General features: G+C 60.3%; 2 protein-coding genes across 7 annotated transcripts; one reads left to right on the top strand and one right to left on the bottom strand.

The window, feature by feature from the left end:
• Positions 1-96: 96 nt before the first annotated feature.
• XKRX (XK related X-linked) lies at positions 97-5785 on the bottom strand. Its single transcript, XM_037408529.1, has 3 exons — positions 5323-5785; positions 2753-3012; positions 97-1231 (listed from the first exon to the last, which is right to left on the bottom strand). Exons 1-3 carry the CDS (start codon positions 5619-5621, stop codon positions 486-488), a joined length of 1305 nt encoding a protein of 434 aa, XP_037264426.1. The 5' UTR covers positions 5622-5785; the 3' UTR covers positions 97-485.
• Positions 5786-13842: 8057 nt separating this feature from the next.
• On the top strand, positions 13843-19060 carry ARL13A (ADP ribosylation factor like GTPase 13A). Of its 6 annotated transcripts, XM_037408594.1 has the most exons (10): positions 13860-14245; positions 15291-15361; positions 15601-15850; positions 16156-16261; positions 16340-16497; positions 16596-16689; positions 16769-16973; positions 17294-17395; positions 17722-17807; positions 18208-19060. In XM_037408594.1, the coding sequence occupies exons 1-9, from the start codon at positions 14187-14189 to the stop codon at positions 17796-17798; spliced, it is 1122 nt and encodes a 373-aa protein (XP_037264491.1). In that variant the 5' UTR covers positions 13860-14186; the 3' UTR covers positions 17799-17807; positions 18208-19060. The 6 variants fall into 6 exon arrangements, 2 of the variants coding, with proteins under 2 accessions (XP_037264491.1, XP_037264490.1); XR_005107580.1 differs by lacking the exon at positions 18208-19060 and having other exon boundaries at positions 13843-13890; positions 14146-14245; positions 16769-17395; positions 17722-17744; XR_005107578.1 differs by lacking the exon at positions 18208-19060 and having other exon boundaries at positions 13860-14029; positions 14146-14245; positions 16769-17395; positions 17722-17744.
• Positions 19061-22319: the final 3259 nt, after the last annotated feature.

Below are 22319 nucleotides of genomic sequence, written 5' to 3'. Positions count from 1 at the left end.
AAGGGCTACGTGGGCAACGGGTGTGTGCAGATGCCAGCCCCGGCAGGACAGTCCCCACCCTCCACGTGAGTCACCAGCCACCCACCAGCACCTGGATTCACAGCCACAGCAAAGTTTTTTTTACTGCTTAAAACAGTCCCACTGGCACCCGTGGCCCCAAGGTCCCTGTATGTACCATAGCGGGCAGGCTGGGGGGGTCGGGGCACCCCAGGGGATGTGCATCGCATGGCAGCTGGCTTGCAGCAGCAGGCAGTTTCCGCACCCCATAAGCCCGTTGTGTCCATGTGCATAGTCCCAGGCAGGCAGGCATGCTCCTGTCCCCCTGCCACTGCAGGGCCACACTGGGACCCACTGCCACTGCAGGGCCAGGCAGTGCTTGCCTCTGGCGTGGCTTGTGCCACAGGTCCCCTCTGGCTGCCAGCGCAGCCCAGGGCTGTCTGTCCCCTGTCCATAGCCAGCTGGAGAAGCCGGGCGCTGACCAAGCCTCAGACGATGCTGTGCCTCACGCCGGGCTCACAGGGTGCCTGGAGGCGCAGAGGGGTCCCCGGCAGCTGCCGGCGGCAGCAGACACAGTGCAGGAAGTCGGCAACATTGTGCCGGAATAGCTGGCGGCAGGGGTGGAGGTACTGGAAGAAAAGGAGCATGAAGTAGATTCCCAGGCAGTAGCCGAGGAGCAGCTGCACCACCAGCAGTGGTGTGCAGATGTTCTCATAGACATCTGTCTTGAAGAAGTACCAGAGGACGACGAGTGCTGTGTTCTCTGCCAGCCGGACCATGTAGTACGTGGCCAGGCGGCCCCAGTTCTGCGACTTGTCAATGAGGTCCCGGTCGGCCAGCTTGAGCTGCACGGCCGACCAGCAGAACATGTTGATGCTGGCGTAGAGGAGGGTGAAGGCGCAAAGCACGACCACCGTGCCCACACGGCTGAAGTTCTTCTCGATGTTGTCAGGCAGGCGGGTGCCGCTTCGCCAGAACTGCACCCAGGGCAAGAAGAAGACCACCAGCAGGTTGGCCAGAGCGATGGGGATGATCCAGTGCTTGAAGACGGTGCTGAAGAGCACGAGAACGGCCACGCGGGTGGAGATCTCCAGGCTGCGCCACACCACAATGCAAAGGAAGGCCAGTGGCCGCAGCTGGACCTTGTAGTCATCATACTTGACCTGGATGGCCAGGATGTTGCAGACAAGCGCTCCGTAGGTGACCGACACCAGGCAGATGCCCATGAGGATGGCTGCAGAAAGAGAGGGCAAGGGGAGTCAGGCAGCATCGGGGACCGGGCTGTGTGTCCAGCCGCTCTGCTGCCCTGGGTGCAAAGCACGAGGCACCAATCCTGGGTGTGAAGTGGAGGGTGCCAAGCACTGGCGCGTGCAGCAGGAGGCTCAGTGCGAGCGCTGCTGGGACAGCTTGTGGCTGGTGACAACAGACCCCATTTTGAGGTGGCTGTGGGGGGAGCTGCAGGCAGCAGGAGGCCCTGCTCCCAGATTTTCTCCCCACACCAATAAACCAGAAGCCTTTGCCAAACTGGGGACATTCCTGTGCTTGAACTAGGCACCACCCCCCTGCCCTGTGCAAGAAATACTGCTCAAGGGTGAGTGGGGCACAGTCTGCTGTGAGCATCCCTCTGCCCTCACCAGGGCCAAGAGCTGCACCTCTGTAGCTGACCATTCACCCCAGGACCATATCAAGAGCCTGCCTCATCCAGGGGCTTCAAATCCAAGGTCATTTCTAGGGAACTCATGCTCATATCCAGCGCAGCCAGGAAAACCCCAAGAGAAAAAGGGAAGCTTGCGGCTGCTCCCAGTCATGCCATGCCAGTGGTGGTGGCTGCGAGCTGCAGAGCTGAGCTGAGACACTCGAGCTGCGATGGAATCATCCAAAATGCATCAAGCGGGATTCACTTCCCACACCTGCTGCTGGAGGAGCGCTGAGGCTCATCCTCCCTCTGCTGCTCCACCTCCCCAAAACATCCTCACAGGGGGCTGTGGCCATGGAGAGGGTTTCTGTGGGGCATCTCCCATGTTCCCCTTCCCGTGCGCCTGCCGTGGGCACAGAGGGCAAGGTCTGGGCTCCCAGCGTGGCCGGGAGAGTGGGTCGGTGAGGGCAGCTCCTTCACACAGTGCTGCAATTGGAACGGTGCAAGAGCCTCCTGCATGCCTGGCTCGGTAACATGCTGCAGCAGGAGTTAAAAGTTTGCTCTGGCACATCCAGCCCCCAAGCACATAAACATCCTGGGAGCAGGCAAGGGAGCCTGGGAGTGGGAGCTTTGGCTGTTGGGAAAGGCACAGAAATAGATCTGACAGAGGGACCGTGGGGAAGCCAGAGCCTGGAGCTAGCCAGAAAAAAACCAGTAACTAATGCAGACTGGACCACCTGCGGCAGGGACATGACATCTTTATGGGACAGGGCACAGGGTGGATGGCACGGCTCAGTGGGCAGACACCTGCAAGGACCAGGGCTGGGAGCAGAGCCTGGTCACAGCCAGCTCTTCCCATTCTCCCCAGCTTCACTGCAAGCTGCAAAGCAGGGAGCTGAGCATCAGAAAAGCAAACCAGTGGATGGACAAGCGCCCAAATTCCACAGCTTGTGCTCCATGTTTGGGGGAGTCCAGTCCTTCACCAGCCATGCCCCCAGCAATGCCCCCCAGAGCTTTGTTCCGCTGCCACACCGGCACACACAGTTAAGGAGCTGCCGCCGTGCCCCCGTAGGGTCCCGCCTGCACGGCCCTGGGGAGCCCTGTGCCAGGCACCCTTACCTCGGGTGACAGGGACATACTTCTCCAAGACGCTGATGTAGAGCTGGAGGGTAAGCTGCGGGGTGGAGCCCAGGAAAGCCTGGATGACCGCCATGCGCTTGAAGGCGTTGCGGTGTGTGGCCAGCCGGCGCACCGAGTGGCCCACCTCCTGCTCCATCTCCACCTCGTAGCCTTTCCACAGCCGCCGCTTACGGGTGATGGTCACGTAGGGTTCCTCCTCCATCCCCGACCGGCAGTACACCACCAGGGCCTCCACGCACCTGCAGAGACGAGACCCCTGTCACCCCGCCAACATCCCCGCTGCCCTCCAGCCCCGCTCCCGGCCCTTCCAGCCCCCCTCGCTCGGTGCTGGCCGGACCCTGCTCCTGCAGAGTTCAGCCCAACTGATTCAGGCAACCGTTCAGCAGCGCTGCCGGCAGTCCCTGGCCCTGGGACGTCAGGATGAGGGCAGGATCCCAGGATGTCAGGATGAGGGCAGGGTCACAGCAGGACCATGGCGATGCCTGGTGGCCACTCCTCTGCTCCAGCACACAGGGTGAAGCGTGTGGGGCCAGGGGACAAGGGGTGCAACAACCGCTGCAAGGGGTGCAGCATCCAGGGTACAGAATAGCTTGCAGCAGAGCTACAGGAAGGGGTTAATCTCCCTTGGGCTCTGTTTTCCCCACCAGCACCAAACCTATCTCTTCCTCTAAGCAGAGGCAAGGGAAACTTTCTGATACTGTCTTTGATCTCTTCTTGAGCAGAAGGCTTCTACATTTCCTTCTTGGTGGGGACGGCAGGAAGGGGAGCGCAGGGTGAAGCAGAGTGTGACATGGGCAGATAAGACAGCGCTTCCGCAGTTCCTGGCACCCTCACGTGCGGGCAGGGGAGGTGGGTTTCTCCCACACTGCTCCCCACTGCACGGGCAGCAGGCAGCGCGACCCCCAGCCCCTCCGCACACAGCCGTGAAGCGGGTGTGTGAGGGCCAGAGGCCATCAGCAGAGGAGGACCCATCTGACAGGCTTGGCTCCCGCTCCGGGGACGGGCTGGCTCTGGGACCAACAGACACAATTATTTATGAGTGCTCATTAGGACAGCAGTAACTGCTGTGTTTCATACCCAAATGGAATGAGGGTTTTGGATAAATCCTCTTGCTAGATCAGGCCAGCACTCATGGCTCGTTGCAAACTCTTAACGGGAAAACAGTTTCATCAAAATGCCTGGCTTCAAGGGCAGTCCCAGCTGGCTCCCGGTGCCCTGCCAGACCTTAGCAGGCTGGGCTCCATCTCCTGCCCAAGGAGCCAACCGAAGCAGCCGCTCGTGAGCAGCTCTGCCTGGCTTTTGCAAGTGCCCAAACACCATCGTAACCACCTCAGACAGCCACAGCTGTTGAGCTGCAACACCACCGCGGGCCAGTACAGGCTGACGTGGACCTGCAGCCCTTCCGCAGCTGGTGGCCCTGAGGTGAGACTCCCCGGCCACCTCTGGAGATGAAACGTGGTGACGAGGGTGCCTCTGGCACCCTGCTTGTTTCCGGTGATGGAGGAAGCGTGGTGCAGGCCGCGGTGTTTTTGCAGCTCTGCAGGTGCCCCAAAGTGTGGCTGCCGGCGTGCCCTGGCGGAAGGAGCCCCATGGAGATGACGGCTCTGCCACGCTGCCCACTGCAACCCCTGTGCGTTCTCTCTGAGCATGGTGGCCAGGGTGACAGCAGCCCGGGGAGCACTGCAGCATTCCCAAGGAGTGAGCGATCAGCACCTCTCTGCCTTGTGCAACACCCACTCCTTTGCCCTCCCCTCCCCACCATGGTCCGGTGGCCTCCCGGCTCCCATGCCACTCCTGCTCCTGCACTCATCTCCTCTCCTCCATGTCCCATAAGCCCCCTCCCCGCCCCAGGACTGGGGACCTTTGCTGGGGGACAGGACCCTTGTTTCTATTCACCCTCAAGCACCCCTGCCAGGATTTGCATCTGTGCCCCCAGCCTAAGCGTGACCCTGGCAAACCCCACAGGCCGAGGGAAACGCCGGCTGCAGGCAGTGCCCGCGCACAGAACCTGCCCAGCAGCTGAGTGCAACAGGCTGGCAGGGCCGAGCCCTGCCCGGAGCCGGGATCCAGCAGGCAGGCGAGCAGGCAGCACCCCGGCACGACCCTGGCACGGCTGGAGAGGGGCAGCCGAGCACAAGACCCCCGTGGTCACCTGGTAGCAGTGGTGTCCCAGGGGAGGAGGGGGACAGGGAGCCGTCAGGAGCAGCTCTGGGCACGCCGGAGTGATACAGGGGCAGATTTCTGCTGACAGCCAGTGCCCGGGGCGCCCTGCCCGGACCACGGTCACTGCTCTCACCTGGGGCCCGCACCATGTGCCAGGGGTCCCCACGTCCCTTCCAGGGGTCCCCAGTGTCCCCTATTGCACCATGCCGGGGGTCCGCGTGTACCACTGGGGGTCCCCGTGTCCCTGCCGGGGGTCTCTGCGTCCCCTACCATGCCATGCCGGGGGGTTGCCATGTCCCTGCCGGGGGTCCCTGTGTCCCTGCCAGGGGTCCCTGCGTCCCCTATCGTTCTCCTGCTGGGGGTCGCCGCGTCCCTGCCGCGCTCACCTGATGAGGGGCCCGAGCTGGAGCAGGTGCATGAGCAGGACGAGGGGGCGGTCGCGGCTGAGGTCGCGGTGCACGAAGATGAGCGTGAGCTGCACCAGGACGGAGGGGCAGAGCACGAAGAAGATGGTGAGCGCCAGCCAGAAGCGGTCGTCGGAGTGGTCGTAGGAGAGGCAGAGGACGGCGGCCGCCGCCCCCTCCCCGCAGAAGAGCGCCGTCGAGAAGACGATGCCGAGCGGCAGCTTCGCCCGCGACGGGGCGGCGGGGGCGGCCAGCGGGCAGCCCCCGCTCGGGCCGTCCATCCCGGCCCCGGCCCGGCCCGGCGCGGCCCGGCCCGGCCGCTCAGCCCCGCCGCGGCTCCATCCCGGCTGCAGCGGAGAGAAGAGCCGGCTGCGGGGCGGGGCGGGCGGCGCGGGGCGGAGCGGGGCTCCCCCGCCGCACGGCGCCCCGACGGGCAGCGCCGGCCCGGCCCCGCCGAGCCGTGCCCAGCCGTGCCGAGCCCCGGCGGGGGGGGCGGGCACCCCGGCGGCGCTCCGGGCCCGCCCCGACGGGCACAGGGGGGCGGGATACCCCGCCGGGCCCCGACCCCTCCGTCCCGGGGCCCCGGCCAGGCCCCCCCGCCGTGCCCGCCACCCCCCTGCCCGGGGCCGCCCCGCGCGGCTGCACCCAGACTCCCGCCAGGCGCGGAGCCCCCTGCCCCGGTGCCCCCATCTTTGCCTGGGATCTTCCAGCCCTGTTTCTGCCGGGAGCCCCCACCCCAGGACACCCCCAGAGTGCCAGCACCCACGCCTCAGGACCTCCGGCCAGCTCAGGACCCCCCTGCAGCACCCACCGTGGGACCCCCCCTTCCCCAGCCGTAGCCATGCCAGCCCCCATGGAACACTTTGGGTGTCCCCCAGGCCTCGGCGGTCCCCCCTAGGACCCCCCTGCCAAGTCCCGTGTCCTGACAGCTACCAGCCCACCAAGGTGCAGCAACATCGGGGGGTCCCCCTAGGGAAGAGCTGCCAAGCAGCCCCAGGGAGAGCGGGGTCCCACCGTGGGGCAGGAAGGGGTGCCAGTGAGGGTGCCAGCCCTGCCCGCAGCCAGCCCTGTGGCTTTCACTGGCCATCTGCCAGAGCTGCCTGTCCCCGCTACCACCCCAGTGCCAGGGGGCCCAGCTCCAGCCCCAGGGATGGGTGCGTGGGGCTGGCCCAGGGCACCCACCAGCCCGTGGCCCCGCGGGGCAGCAAGTGGGAGGAGGGCTGCTGCCAAGCAGGGGGCATTTGGTATTTTGAAAGCCAAGCTCTGGCACAGGCACCCCTTCAGGTCTGGTGGGTGTCTGGTGTGTGTCTGCTGGGCTGGCCTCGAGATCTGGGTGGGATGTTGTGGGGCAGATGTGGTTCCTGCATCCTGGATGCTTTTGCCTCCAGGTGGGAGGTAGTGCAGACCACCTCGGCCTACAGCTGAGCAACAAGGTGCTTTTCCCATTGCCTTCAAGGCCCCACCTTCAAGGTGGTGGGGTATATGGACTCGCTGACAGAGCCAAACATCCCACCACTGAACCCGCTGCTCAGCCCCACATCCCCTCCTCTCTGTCCCACCCATGGTCTGGGCCCGGAGAGGCCAGCTGAGCTCCACACCTCGGCCACCATCGCAGCAGCGGGAACACAGGGCTGGCTGGGCTGCTCCCCACACCGATGGCCGTGGGGGTCCCCGCTCTGCCTGGCAGGCGTGGTGGACCCCACCACCAGCCCCACCGGCCTTTCCCCCGTGAGCGGTGGTGTGAGCCCATGCAGCTGCAGCGCAGCGATGCACACGCTGCCCTGCCTGAGCACATGCTGCCTGCCAGTTACTCAGTCCAGCCTGGGCACACGCTGGCTGGCTGGGAGGGATGGGACAAGGCAAGGAGTGTCTGAGGTTTAGGCAGACAGGGAAGTCTTAGGTAACTTTTCAAAGGCGCTCAGTGTTCACCCCTCGGCAGCCAGGCCAACTCACAAGGAGATGCCCACGCTAACGGCAGGGATGCTGTGTCCATCGCTTGCCCAGCCCCGTGCAAGACAAAAGCATGAAACCTCCCAAAGCCCACACATGAGTTTCCCCCATTTTACCGGCTGGAAGCGTTACCAGGGCTATTGGGCTTATCAGCAGCAGAGCTGGGAATAAAACCGCCTGAGACCTTGGAGGCCACGTCTCTCCTGACAGCAGCTCCCGCACAGAAGCAATCCCAGTCCCTGCAGCTGCTCAGCGCTTTTCCTTCCAACGCTGAACAGCTGCTTTGGGAAACCGCAAACGCCATGAGCTCATAGGGACTGGCCTGACCGGCAGGGACAGGAGACCTACATGTGACCACTCAGCTCTGGTATGATAGTTACATATTTTCAAGCTGATTTTGGAAAACAGCCGCTCCAAAAAAAACCCAGCAGGGCAGAGGGCGAAGGGAGCAGTGTCCAAGCGAAGGAGCCTGACGGCCAGCCGAGTGGCTCCTGTGGACGCTCAGGGTGGGAGCTGCGCGCAGGCAACAGCTGTGCCTGGCTGGGTGCTCAGCCAGCAACAGCGCATCGTTCGGCACTGCCAACTGCGCCCACACCTCTGTATTAGCAGCAAGAGCAACGTACAATTTATACTATTTATGCAACTTCCACTTATCCAAATTAAAAGCATCCCTCAGGAGTCTGGCAGGTCACCAAGCCCTCGGCTGAGCAATGCCTGGGCTTCGACTCATCGTATTTTTAATTTCATCTTCCTCTGCTTCGTGATGAAATACTTAAGAGCAATTGTTTAAGCAGTCAAGAATTCCAGTCCTGCATCCCAGAGTGCTGGCAGCTGTCAGGGGAATGGAGGGATGAAGCTTCACAGTGTTTCCCACATCAGTTATTACCCCATTTTCTGACCCAAGCATGGAGGGGCAGTGGGCTGTTTTCTGGTTCATGCTGTGAGTCACCCCTCAAGCCTAACCCCACCAGTCTACAGCTCAGAGCTGTAAACAGCAGACCATAAAAGCAATCCGTGCCACAGATAGCATCAGCGAGCGATCCTGCCCCCGCTGCCTCCGCCACGCCCTGTACCTGCCGGCTCGACGCCTGCGCCGCTGCCTGCAAACCCAGCACGGCTTGGGCTGCCAGACACCCTGTGACACTGCCGTCACAGCGCTGCCAGCTGATCCAGAGCCGCGGTGAGCCAGGAGGGGCTACCCAGGCACTGGGGACATCCTCCTCAGGCATTCCCATGTGCAGTGGCCAGATCCTGGGCCAGCAGAGCGGGCAGGTGCTGGTCAGCCCTCTCTGTCAGTGCTGCTGGGAGCAGAGCAACCTCTAGGCTGGGTGGGGTGAAGTGACCTCCAATATGATGGCAAAGCACCATGGAAGTGCCCATCCAGATATAACCGGAGGTGCTAAACAGAGGGGGACAGTGCTGGCATTTCTAGGACCACTTAGGAAAGTGGTGGGGTTTAGACAAGTTGCATCGATGTTACGTAGTTCTGTTACAGCAGCACCTAGCAGCTCATATGTTTTGCAGACCTCACTGTCAGGAGCTGGAACAGGAAAGAAAGGCAAAGGGAAAGAGAAAGCACCTTTTTTCCCTGCCCCAGGGTGGCACAGTGCTGCCCAAGTCCCTGCCCTGTGCCTTGCTGCAGGCACCAGCGTCCAGGAGTCTCCCTCCACCCAGGGATGCCCAAGGCACCAGCCTGAGTCCTGCCACCGTGTACAGATGTCAGTTCCCTGGCTCCCACAAATGCCTGCCCTGTCCTGGAGAGCATTCTAACTTCATTATTTTCTTAATCCCAGCTTTCATTAGGTGTTTCATCCCTGTGTTCACACCATGTACTTTGAACACAGGGCTGTGGCAGCGGTGGCTGCCTGCTGTGTGAAACTCAGGGTTTGCTGGGCAGTTTTTCCAGCCTCTTGCACGCCTGCAGATGCATGAGGGCATTTGTGTGTGAGAGCCTGGGCTGTATGTGGGGTGGGAACCGGCTCCCTCACCGGCTCTCACTCTGAAAATAGCCATGTCTGCTTTACACATGCCTGCCTGGTGGCTCAGCTCCTGTAAAAGGAAAAGAGAAAAGCTGTTTGTTTAGAAATGGCAGGGAGCTGCTTGCCAGAGCCCTTAAAGAGCCCAGCTTGGGAGAGCTGCTGGCAGGCTCCTGCAAGCTCTCCTTTCCTCTCGCCGGGGCACTGCCACCACACTAGGACCCGGAGCAGACATCGCTCCCAGTGCACTTGCTGGGACAGCCAAGCACACACCGCCGGCTTCCCAAATATAGCCCTGCACACAGAGGTGATGGCAGCTGCTGGGGTGCAGGGACAGCCATGCTGCCCCCCCACTGCCCTTTCAGATCTGAAACCTCCTCAGGAACACGCACTGTGCTGGGGATTAAATATTTATTCAGCTGGTGCCACATGGAGCGATGGTGGGGATGCGTTGATCCCCAAAATACCCCGTGTGCTGGATGAAGTGGAAATCACAAAAAGTTCCTCAGCCTGGCAGGCAGTGCTGGGGGGTTCCCAGGCATCTGTGAGCCGGGAACTTTTTACTTAGTTTGGAAATAGCTTTGCAAATGACTGGTTTTCACAGCCTGAACTGTTTGGACTTAACATTGTTTTCTCAGTAACTCAGCTGTATTTTTTCCTGCCCCAGCAGTCTGTGGAATAGTTTTTGCTTGGGGAAATATTTTTTCCATTCGCTTCATCATGCGACTGCTCTTACCGCTCCAGTTCCTCGTCCAGCTTCATTCTCTTATCCTGCTGGGAGAAAAACTCATGTCTGTCCTGAGGACCTCATCCCTCTAAATTTCACTGCCGGCTGGAGGCCGTGCTGAGACCGCCAGCAAGCTCGGTGCTACCAGAGCCGGGGTGCTGCCTGCTGAGCGGGCATGGCTGTGCTCCTCCAGCACGGCCCCCGCTGCTGCTGCCTCACGGCCTAAATTCATTAACAAGAAAACAGAGTTACCTTCCTCAGGTGCATTTATAGGTCTTTGCGATAATTACACATTTTGAAGTCATGCCTCTCTGGCTACAGTCCCAGCTCAGGCAGCGGGTGATGCTGTAACACTAAACCAGGCAGGAAGGGTTAAAATTACTTTTAATTAACTGATTCCCCCAGTCCCACCTGCTGTAACAGTATACAGCCCTGGCAGCGTGCTAACCCAGCCACGCTGCGACTGCGCATGCCCAGGCGCCCTGGCATGGTTTACAGTCTCCTTTCCCCCATGCTTTGCTGCGGGAAAGCAGCAAGAGTACTGTAATGCTCTCAGCAAAACCACTGTAGGAGCCCAGGTAAGGCTCATAGCCATCACAGGGGCATCACCGAGCTGCGTGCACGCTGCAGGAGCAAGCTGGCAGCTTCCCCACGCAGCAGGCAGAGGAGCAAACCCCAGCAGATGAGCTTGCACTCAAATCCAAGCCCCTCCTGGGAATTCCTGTGTGCTCTGGCTGGAAAACAGCGGGCCAGAAATTGGGTGAAAAGCAACCAGCTCTCCGCACGCTTCCTCCGCTGCCTCTGCATCCACCGCAGGGTGGTGGTACTGACGGCAGGGGAGCGAAGAGTTCTCCGGAAAAACAACCTCCCTTGCCTAAAATAGCTTTGCAAAATGGTCGCTGGCCTGGTGGAGGGGAATGCGGCTGGTCTGCACCACGGCCTCTGTGCTGGCACAAAGTGTCGTGGTACAAACTGGCCTCACCCCCTGCTGCCACACCAGCCTACCAGCAAACATCCGTGGTGCCCCAATTCATCACCAACAGGTCGCTGTGGCACAGGCTGTAATTATCTTGCATTTCCAGCCTGACCGCAGGGTGTTCGCCTGTAATTAGCTCTTGGGATTTAGGAGCTCGCATGATCCCGGGTTATCGTTAGCTGCCAGAGCCGTGCTGAGATTTAAAGGGACGATGCAGCTATTTGCACATCTACTGCCTTGGTGTGCTGCTGCCAGCCAATGCATTAAATAGAAAGATGAGTCCCTCCCCAAAGCCCGTGCATGTCTTCCCCCGCCATGGATGCCTTTCTGGGCAGAGTCGACACAGTCCCAAGCAAAGCAGAAGAGCTTGCAAATATTTCCACCTGGATTTTTTGTTCCTTGTCGTCACTTCGGTTTTGGTGCTATCCCAGGTCAAGGCTCTCGGTAAATGCTATAGGCAGCCCCTATAGCTCTGCATTGCCCACTGCTTTCCCTTGCAAGCTGTCACTCCCCATGTGCAAGCGCCCCAGCCCTGCCACTGCTGCCCCCCCAACTCTGCTCTTCACCCTGGGGGGTCCAAGGCAGGGTTCCCAGTGTGCCTGATGCTGGCTCAGGCGCATACTCACGGGGTCTAGGGCAGCCAAGGCAGGGCAGCCCGCCAGCCTGCATCCATCTGCACTTCTCCACGGTCCCTGTGGTTTCGCCTTCTTCCTTCGCCTGCGACACTCCGGTGGGCAGAAATAGCCCCAAAACACGTGCTGCCTTCCAAGAAGCGATGCCAGGGGCTGAGCAGCCCTGGTGCCCTGGGCTCAGCCCTCCCTCAGGGACTCCCACTGGCACCGGTGGCACCAGAGGGTCCAGCCCTGCACGGTGCCGGGGCACGGTCCGGTAACAGCTCCGGTGAGGAACATCTCTGGTTATCCGCCAAGATAATAAATTCTGCCTTAGAGTTTCTCACCTGGCAACAGTCACCAAGGAAACCCGGACGGCGGCTGCGGGTCCCCACTGGCACTACCTGGGGGGGTACCCACAGCGCTGGCAGAGGGGCTCCAGCTGCACCCCGGCTGGCTGCACGAGCGAGGGGCCACTCATCTGCTCTGCACTCCGAGCCCAGGCCCAGCAAAATATCTGTCAGTCGGGGCTTGGCCCTCACACCGCCTCTCCAGAGTCGAGTGTGTGTTTCCCCAGATCTGGGGTGGATTTTGCGGTTTTCCCAGCCATTGAGCCGTGTGTGTGTGCATCGGGAGGGGTGACATGGAGCTGCCTCAGGCTTCTGACGGGTTTCCCAGTCCCCAGCGCCAGTTTGGCCAGGGATTTTGGACACTTGTGTTAAAAGCAGCAGAGCCTCAAGTGCTCAGAGACCTCTGGAAATCCATCAGTGGCAGGGGAGGCCGTGCCAATGCCTCCAGGGCTGCCTGCCACACGGTGCTTCCCTATTTATAGCACCGGTGGTCGTGCATCTCCCTGTCCCAGCCTTGCGTCCGCTGGCAGTGCCACCCCTAGGCACAGGGGCAGGTGCTGGCACTTCCAGCAAGTCATTTCAAGCCTGGTATGGCTCATTCTGCAAAAGGCTTCCCAGCCCCATGCTGCCTGCAAACCTGGTGCTGTCGCTGGTCCCAGCATACTGCCAGCACGGGGGCAACGGGGAAAGGCCATCAGGCTGAGGACAGGGCTCCATCCCTCGGCCAGGCTAAGGCAGCTGAGGTGCAGCCACTGCCCCGCCATCAGCAGCACGGGCATGAACAGTCATCCCAAATATTGTTGCACATAGCCGTGACACCAGTACGGATACTTCATCAGTCATTAACCCCGCGCGGCTCCCTGCCCACAGTGCGGCTCTGGGGTGGCTCCCTCGCCCAGGGGTGGGAACTGAGCTTCCTGGCAGCATGCAGGGCTGGGGCAGGGGGCCATGCCCAGCCTGGGCTTACACCCCTGAGGCCACCCCAGAGCTGGGGGACACCTGGCAGCGTCTCAGCATCCTTGGCTTATGGCTGAGGCTTAGCTGGTCAATGTAGTGCTGCTGGTGTTGGCTGGTTTAACGTGGACTGAGGTGAGCCAGTGGGATCCCTGTTTGCTCCCCAGTGTGGCTTTTGGAGTGTCTCATGTCCTCGTCCCTCTGCACCCCATGCCACCCCACCCCCGCCCCTGCCAAAGCTCCCACAGCTCAGACACCCCCATGAGGCCTCCCCTCTGCACACAACAGCGGCAGCGTGCCAGGGAGGGCTGCCCTGGCTGGGGAGAGCGGCAGGAAACCTGAGGAGCAAGATAAGAGCTTTGTGCTTGCAGATCAAGGAGTTGGGTCTTTTTTGGCTTCACTGCCTGCCCCATTGTCCGAGGGTCCCCACCACCTCCCTGCTCCCAGCCAGGCGCCTGCTCGGGCTGGTTGGTATCTCTATTCCAAGCAGCACATCACCTGCTGCTGCTCAGGGGGTGCCTCCTTAGGGCGTGAAATGCAAGTAGGGAGCAGTGATGTCCCCCAGGCCAGCACAGAGGGGACCCCGGGCAGGCAGTGGAGCCGTGCAGGGGCTGCTCCCTGCAGAGGCTGCTCCTTGCAGGGGCTGCAGAGAAACATCCATGCAGGGATTAGGCAGCAAGGAGCCAGGGACATGTTCGTTAGAGGAGACACTAATTCAGCTGGAAACCCCATGTGGGCTGTCAGGCAATGTCCCCACCACAAGCCATTTAAACCAGTGCTGGAGGTGCGAGGCTGCCTAGCGCCATGCGGGTAAGGCAGCACAGTGCCGTGCCGCCCAGTGTGGTGGGCAGCCCCGCGGCACTCCAAGTCCCAGCAGCCACCGGCCTGGGCCGACCCACCAGGATTAGGGAGACTGTGAGGAGTAAGTAATTTAAATCCGGATTAGATTTAAGCAGCTGCTATGCAAAAGGGATGTAAGCAGGGGCCGCACAGTGGGGACAAGCGGGTGAGAGGCTGACTGGCACTTCTGAGATGCAAGAAGGGGCTGCCAGGGCAGGGTCTGGCTGTGGGGTCTGTGCCCGTGGAATATTGTCCAGGGGGCTGGGATTTATTCCCAGGCTTGGTTTGTGCGTACCAGGCTGGAGGTAGCAGTGCTGGGCCATGGGAAGGGGCACACTGTGGTGAGATGCTCCCCACCATGGGGAGAAAGCACAGGTAGGAGGACAAAGCACGGGGACACGTCGGGGTGTTTGCTTCGTAGGTGTCGAAGAGAGGCCATCCCTCCGCACCCGGCTGCCGAGCATGTTCCACCTCTTCTCTCACTGCTGGTCGTGGCTGAAGGCCATACAAGAACCCATCAGGTAGGTCCCTGTGCCGGCTCCTCAGGGCTCCCTGGGAGGCACAACATTTACCTGTGCGTTTATCAGCGAGGGCCCCATTGCAGTAACACTGCAAGAGTGGTGCCCATCGCAGGAACCGTCCCCAAACTGCAGAGTAATGCACATGTGTGTCCTTGCTGTCCCCCCAGCAGGCAGCAGCTGGGCAGGCAGGGCAGCACGGTGGGCAGGGGTGCCCATGTGGGGAATGCTCCCCCTGTGCGAAGTCAGCGGTTCCCCAAAAAAGCTGGGGAGGATGAACTGAAACACTTGCCATGTTTGCATGTGTCAGGAGATCTGGGTTAAGTCCCTGGGGATGGCCCTGCACCAGCCCGGGCAGGCACTATGGGCAGTGAGGGGGTTTATGGTCCTCTCCCACCAGCGAGGACACTTTGCTGTACCGCTGGAGGTGGAGCCATGCCACCCACGTGTGGTCTGCATTTTTGAGGAAGAAAACAACACTGCAATTACTACTGTGGCTTGTCAACCACCCGGAAAGCGTTCTGCACATGGCTCAGGTGGAGCACATCACTGGAGACCAAATAGTACTGTTTAGCAACAGGAATAACCTCCTGAGTCCAGATAGAAGCTCATAAAATGTCCTTGCTGCCTCTCCCTAGCTGTGTATACCCACAGCTCACTGACAAGGAAGGACGCCAAGAGTAATCATTAACTGCATGTAAGGAACAATCATATTGCCCTGTGCATATCATTGCTTAATCCTTTAAGATGTGAAAAGAGATCCTTGCCATAGGAAGCACGTTGAAGGCTCTGCAGTGTGGCTTGAAGGCACCAGAGCCAGGGTGGCTCCTGGTGCCCATGCTTGCCCTCCCCAGAAAGCAGTGACTGTCCCTGCCCTCACCCTCAGCTCAGCCAGAGCCTGTGTCACCATCCTGCCCCTCTCCTGGCTGAAATACAGCTGCCATGGGCAGGGGCCCTTGCCCAGGGGCCCTGGGGCCAGCAGCGGTCACCACTCCCCAGGGAGCACAGCCTTCCTCTGGGATGCTCATCTGCTGTTGTCACTCCCCAGGAAGGTGACCTTACTTGTCTTGGGGCTGGACAATGCGGGGAAAACCTCTGTCATCATGGACTTAGAGAGAGGTGAGGAGCAGCATGGCCCTGCAGCCAGCCTTGGCTGGAAGCAGCAGCTTTACAGTCCTTTGCAACCAAGTGCCCGAGCCTTGATGGACCGAGACCCTTGGAATACAGCTGCTGTGCTGGAAGAAGTGTGCGGGCGGCCCTGGCAGTGGGAGCAGGGCTGTGGCTGGAGGTGGCGGGGCACATGCCACAGGGATGCTCCCGGGCTCTGTGTGCCAGCTCTGCTCTCTCCCCGCACGCAGCGCTGGCCGGTGAAGTGCTGCCCGCGGCGCAGCCCGGCCAGACCTGCCTGCGGGTGGACAGGTTCGAGGTGACACTGGTGGATCTGCCCGGGGGCCAGCGCTCCCGCAGCGCCTGGCGCAGCCACTACAGCACAGCACACGGGCTCCTCTTCGTCCTGGACTCCAGTGACCTGGCGCGGATAGAGGAGGCCCGCAAGGTCCTGAGCCGCGTCCTGAGCCATCCTGATGTCTCCGGGAAGCCCCTCTTACTGTAAGGCCAAGTCCCCAGGATGCGACCTGTAGGGTTTGGGGTGAGGGGCAGTGGGATCCCGTTACTGTGGGGTGCGCGGCCATGCTGCTGTGGGGACGTGGTGCCCAGGGGTGCTGGGACAAGGGGACCCAAGCGGTGCTCGGGAGCTGGGAACATCCCTGGGGAGAGGCTGGGGAGGGGGTTCGGGGCAATGCTTCCTCTGATCCCAGCCAAGGTGGGAGAAAGCATCCAGCCTCCGCCGCCGTGGTGCGGCGAGGCACCCAGAGGCCGGGGTGACGGCCGCCCTCCGCTCCGCCGTGCCCCAGGCTGGCCAACAAGCAGGACGCGGCGGCCGCGCTGCTGCCCTGCGAGCTGATCGAGCGCCTGTCCCTGGAGCGGCTGGTCAACGAGAACCGCTCGCCCTGCCGCATCGTGAGTGCGGGGCTGCCCCCCGCCCCCGCCCCGCTGCCCTCCGCTCGCCGCCGGGGCTGACGCTGCCCCCTCCCGCAGGAGCCCTGCGCCGCCAAGCGCGGCCCCCCCGCCGGCCCGGGCCGCGCCACCCTGCAGGGGCTGCGCTGGCTGCTCCGCGCCGCCCCCGCCGCCCCCGCCGCCGCCACGCCGCCCGGCCCCGGCCCCAGGGCCGCCCGCGGCCGCCCGCCCGCCCGCAGGTGGGTGCGGGTCTCCCTGGGGGCCTGTCCCCGTCCCCCTCCCCGTCCCCGTCCTGCCGCGCTCGCCCCGACCCCCCGCCGCGCTCTCGCCCCGGCAGGGACCCGCCGCTCCCCGCGGAGGATGCCCGAGGCGGCGCGGGGAAGACGGGGGAGGACCGGCCGCTGCGGCCCGGCCGCCGCCTCCCGCCCCCGGTGAGTGAGCGCCCCCGGGATGGGGCGGTTTGGGAGCGGGGGTCCGGCACCTTCCCCTCACCCCCCTCACCCTGCCCAGGAGGAGAGCACCAAGGGCCCCGGCAGGAGGAAGAGGAAGGTGAAGGTGAAGAAGAAGGGCTTGGGGCAGCCAAGCCCAGATGAGGGGCCGGAGGGACCCAGAGGAGGGGGCGACAGCCAAGCAAGTGCTGCCAGAGGGCTGCTGCCCCACAACAGTGTTGGGCAGGAGGAGCCCACAGCCACCAGGATGGCTGCCCCCCACCCAGGTGAGAGGGGGTGGCCAGCACACCACACATCAGGACCCCCAGAGCCACCCTACAGGGTGGGTTTGGGACCCGGCAGCAGGCTGGACCGGTGGTCCCCGCCACCTCCACTAGCTTTGCTTGCAGACCGGCTGGGTGCGGAGCGGGACCGCAGGCGTCCGACTGGGGAAGAGGAGAGACACCTCTGAGCATCGCCACAGGGGCTGATGCACGGAGGTGATGGAGGACTGCGGATCCGCCAGCAGCAGGCCTCTCAGCTGGTTTGGTGACAAAAGCATCCTTGCCTAGATGTGGTGCCTGAAATTTTGCATTTCTCCATCCAGTGCAGGGCATGAAAAAGAAAAAGAAGAAGAAAATCAAGAATAAAATCAAGTCGCAGGAACCTGCTGCAGAGCAGCAGCGTGAGGAGGTCTCAAGCACCTTTGGTTGGTATTTCCCAGGACAGATTTTGCTGAAAAGCACCGGCAGGTCTGGCCTGCTGGCATCCAGGTGTGAGCTGTGCAGGAGCCCTTGGCCGTGGGGTGCTTGATGTGGGGACACGGGCACAAGCAAGTGCCACTGCAGGGCGAGGTGGGGGCTGTTGGGGAGGCGGATGCTGCTGCCTCTGCCTTCAGGTGGGATGCAGGGTGGCCATGTGAGCGCACTGTGCTGGAGGCTGGGGTGTCCTTGCAGCCCTCACTTAGTGCAGGCTGCCAGGTGAGCCCTGGAGCTGGCCCCTGTGTTAATGCCTGACCGCTTCCCTTCCTCCCAGACTTGTACCGCCGGGCGATGCTGGCTCTGAAGGTGAGGCAGGAGCAGAGGAAGCAGTCATCTGCCATTGCCCCCTGAGCAGGGAAGGTACATCCCAGGGGATGTGTGGTTCCAGGGGAGCCCAGACTGCAGTGGCAGTGGGACCCATGTGCGTGCAGAGCTTCTGGTGTGCTTGGCCAGGGTTGGCAATCCTCAGCCACGGGTCCTGAGGCATAAACAGCATCATTGTCCTCTGCATGGCTTGAAAACCGGGGATCCACTGGAGCAAGCCAAAAGTCCCTTTGTAAGATGCCTCTGTGGCAGCCGGGCTGCAAACCCATCTGAAAAGGGAACAGTCGGCCACTTGCCGACCCCGTGTTAATATTCTGTGGAAGACTCAGTCTGAACCTGTCCACGTCTGCGGAAGAGAGGAAGATCAGAGCAAATATCCCAGGGGAAAAGCCTGTCTCTTGAATTGACCTATGCCCAGACAAAGCTGTCTTTGCAGGTCAGTCCCTGGCTGCTGCCTGGACAAGTCTCCCTTCCTGCTGGTGAAGGTGGGAGGGTAGTCATGGATGGTCTGCACAAGAGCTTTACCCAGCTGCCAGCCACATCTAGCAGGGCTGTCGGGGGCCCTCTCACATGGTGGAGGAGGGTGATGCCTGTGTTGTCTGGCATCCTTGCAGCCCTTGGTGAAGGCTTAGCTCAACGGCAGCTGGTGGTAGAGGCTGCTGGACGTTCCTTCCCCAGGACTGTTCCTCCTGAGCCTGCCATCCTTCCAGGAGGGACAGCAGTGCCCTGCAGGTGATGCAGAATCCTCCTGTGTCACTGACAGCCTGGTCCCCTGCAGCCCCGGGCAGTCCCTGACCTGTGCTCAGCTCAGCTCTGAGATGGGAGAAGGAGCAGCACCCACATCCCAACACAACCTGCCTGTGGCCCACACCACCACAGAGCCATGCTGTTGTGGGGGCTGGGCTGTGCCGAAGGGCTCATGCTGCCCGGCTCCAGCTGGGTGCACGTGTAGGGAAGCCACCCGTCAGCCCTGGAAACACTTCGCATGAAATCAGGAGTGCAGCAATTTTCCTTTCACAGCTGCAACAGCGTTAGGACGTGAACTGAGGTCAGCAGCAAAGCATGTGTCGTCTCTGCTCCCATGATTACTGATTAACAGGCGATGCCTTTGTAATCCAGGGGAAGAAAAAACATTAAAGGCGTTTCCTTGGCAGGGCTGAAAAGGGAAAAGCAGAGAAACTCTGGCTACTCTGCTTTGCCAGTCTGCTGTGAAGTTCTAACTCTGCCACATTCAAATGTCAGTGATTAGGAATTAATCGTAAATAAATTGTAAATGACAAGAGCACAAATCAATACTGGTCCGTAAATGCAGCACTTTTCGTAAACCCTTGTCTCTGGTGGAGATGCCTGCAGTGCAGATGCTGTGGGCAGTGCGGGAGGACCCATGCCTGCAGTGGAGCCCCTTCTCCTGGGGTGGGTCGGGGCCATGCGTGCCCCTGTGGTGGCCGGGCTGCCAGCCAGGCTCCTGCCACCAGGTCACAGATGTCCGCAGGACCATGGGGAGAGAAACATCAAAAGTTTATCCCCTCTAATGGCTGCTTTTCGCATGCCCACCGGGTCTTGGGGGAGGCCAAGCCCTCCCAAACAGCTAGCATCCCAGTCCATGGCTGTGCTGGGGCTAAGCCTCGATTGCCACGGCTCTGAAATCGCGTGGGGAGTGGGAACTGAGTGGGTCTGGGGGCGTCTGGCATGGCCAACAGCCAGCTCCCTCTGGTGCTCCCTGCGGCTGGGCCATGCGGCTCCTCGGCATGGGCACCAGCATGTCCTGCAGGGACACAGCGTGTCCCGTGTGACACCCACAGCCGGAGAAGACAGCCGGCGAGACAAGTCCAAAGGCAGAACTGGCCTGGCTGGTGCTGCTGGGCAGCTGAATGAAACTTTCCCTGGGAGCAAGCTGCAAGAAACTGGTTTGGTTGATCTAATGCACTTTCCCCTAATACAGTGATCTCCAGAGAGAGTGCTACAGGCAATTCAAATATATTTCGAAATCAAGTCCCCTGATCCTAGTGTGTTCATGACTGTAAAGCAGCTAATTCCTACACCAACCAATATATAATCCCGGTCTGCACCAACCAGGAATACGACTTTTATCTTCTTTAGAAGGTGAGCAGCAACTACTCAGTGTTAAAAATGGTCTATCTCAAAGCTAGAAACATCTCAGAAATGGGATCTTGAGATCTATGGGATCAAAGACAAACCAAAATATATTAATTAATGGCTATTCTGTGCCATGGGGTGATGGGCTGGGCTGCTCCTGCCACACGTGAAAAGTAGTGGCAGTAGCAGGGGGTGCATACCGGGGGTGGGCCAGGTGGACAAAGGTCCTTTTTCCATCGTTCTCCTCCTGCTGTTTGTCTACAGCCCAATAGCTGGATAACCAGCAAGGGAAGAAGGTCTCTGGGAGGTATGGCCCTTGGTGGCACTGCCTGCTGTCAGCAGGGCGAGGTGCAGCTCTGCCCAGGCTGGTCCTGGCATCTCTGAACTGCTGGCAGGTGCCCAGCCGTGGTGCTTGCCTTGAGGAGATGTCCTCAAAAGTGAGATGGTGGTGAGTGGCACCCTCCCACAAATTGAGTTTTTTGGAAAATGCTGGAGCTCCAAACGCACCAAGAAGCACAAAGTGATGCAACAACAGCTGCCCTGGGGAGATGTCTTCTGTCCGTTGACGCAGAAAGTCAATGGTATCAGTATAATTTCCTGCAGGAAGGGCTGGAGCCAACTGGGTGATACAGCCAGGCTTTGCATTTAAGCACATCCTTCTTCTCAGGTTTCCAGAGGAGCTGTCTCGGGACGGCCAGGTTAGGCAAAACCTGGTTCCTGCTTCCACGAGTGTTTTCGTGGTGCCTCAGCCTAGGCTGCGACTGCATTTCTTGCAAACTGATGATGCAGAAGCATGTGTGAGTTTTGCTTGTCTGCAGCCCACTTCCCTGTGATGGTGCTTGTTTAGGGAACCTGAAGCTGCCAGTGTGGCCACCAGCAGTTCTCTCCATGGCATGTGTCCTTCTAAGCTTGAAGGATGGAGGGAGGGCGGGTGTGCTTGTCAGAGCTTTGCAAAAGTTGGTGATGGTTTGTATGGTGCCAGGAAGAGATGAAGAAATGTTTCAGCGAGTGCCTGTGGGCATACACCTACACTGTGGCACAGCTGGTCCCATCTCCTCATACTGACGTTGCTTTGCACAGTCAGATTTTTTCCTGATGCCTGTTATCACTATCAAAATGTAACTGTGTGGGCTGAAATTCAGGGGGTAGGGGAGAGACTACTGCTCTTTTCAAGAAGAGGGATGTGAAGAGCATTTCTTGGTCAGTGCTAAAAACACTGCTGAGCCCTCTCTGGCTCATCATCAAGCTTTCCAGGCAGCAGGAAGACCTGGAGGAGAGCCTGGTAGATGGGACAATGTGGCAAGGCTGCTGACCACTCCAGCTGCACCCATGGCCCTGCTGTGCTTTCCCCCACTTCTTTATGCTTTGCTTTCTGCCCACTGGCTGGGCTTAGCTAATAATTACACTTTTTTTTAAACTCCTCCTTTCTCCTTTCTATCCCTAGGAGAGGATGGGGAAGGTGATGTTGACCCTGAAATCTCCTCTGAGAGCCCTTACCTTGTCCCACAGATGTGGACAGGGCAGGAGATCCCCACATGGCAAGCTGCTAAGATGCACAGGTGTTTCTCCTGCTATACATCCACTGTTGTGTTTTATTCACAAAACCTCAGTTGTGTATTTTTTCCCCCCTATGTGAGCCTTTCCAGGGGAGTGTGAACCATTGTGGGTCTCACCATCATTTCCAGCTTTGGGATGCGGAGATCCTTCGGGAGTCAGCCTTCCTGGCACCTGCAGTGAGGAAGCCTCACACTCCAAGGGGCAGGATGGGTAAGGTGAGCTGGTTCTGGGGAGCCGTGGGGTGGCATGACCCAGCAGCAGCCAGGTCTGACAGGGAAAAACAACTTTAAGAAGAGACAGAGATTTGTGATTGTGTGAAAAACATGATGGTTCTTTGTCTGCTCCTTCACTAACCCCAAATTACAGAAAAGGAGCCAGGCAGCAGGTTTTAAGAGAGCATCCCAGACACTGGGATTTGAACATTGATTTAGGGCTGTAAGGGTAACTAAGTGCAAGCAGAGCGATGCTTGCTGTTGGGTGTTTTGCAAGGCAAATGCCACAGGCCACATCCTGAGGGGTGTCTGTAGGTGCTCCTCATTCCCCATCAGCCTCCCTGTAAATCCCATCATGGTTTGCAGGGCATATATACAGCCAGGGCAAGCCCAGAGCTTTCCTGGGGACAGAGCCTGGGACTTGGGCTGGGGAAGGTCTTTCCCATGCAGCTCTCCCCTTTCTGTTCCAGATCAAAGTTAGAAACATTTCTTGGCCCACAGCAGCAGTGGCCAGTGGGGAGGTGAGCAGCCTTTGCTCTCTGGCTTTGCTATCCCTTGGGATAGGGCTGGAGGAATCCAAACTGCTGATGGGGTGGCGCTGAGGCGTGCCTCTTTCTCAGGTTACCTGCTTGCTGAAACTGGTTAAGTATGTATACACTTTAAATAAACATCAGCAAGGCTA

This window comes from Falco rusticolus, chromosome 14 (assembly GCF_015220075.1).
Source record: "Falco rusticolus isolate bFalRus1 chromosome 14, bFalRus1.pri, whole genome shotgun sequence".
NCBI lineage: Eukaryota > Metazoa > Chordata > Aves > Falconiformes > Falconidae > Falco > Falco rusticolus.
This window is presented reverse-complemented; position numbering and strand designations above follow the sequence as displayed.

Coding starts and splice junctions, on each gene's coding strand:
- XKRX (XM_037408529.1), bottom strand. CDS start 5,621: ATGGACGGCCCGAGCGGGGGCTGCCCGCTGGCCGCCCCCGCCGCCCCG. Junction 3,013..5,322: donor CAGCTCGGGCCCCTCATCAG/GTGAGCGCGGCA, acceptor TCGTCTCTGCAG/GTGCGTGGAGGCCCTGGTGG. Junction 1,232..2,752: donor GTATGTCCCTGTCACCCGAG/GTAAGGGTGCCT, acceptor CTCTTTCTGCAG/CCATCCTCATGGGCATCTGC.
- ARL13A (XM_037408594.1), top strand. CDS start 14,187: ATGTTCCACCTCTTCTCTCACTGCTGGTCGTGGCTGAAGGCCATACAA. Junction 14,246..15,290: donor GCCATACAAGAACCCATCAG/GTAGGTCCCTGT, acceptor GTCACTCCCCAG/GAAGGTGACCTTACTTGTCT. Junction 16,974..17,293: donor GATGGCTGCCCCCCACCCAG/GTGAGAGGGGGT, acceptor TTCTCCATCCAG/TGCAGGGCATGAAAAAGAAA.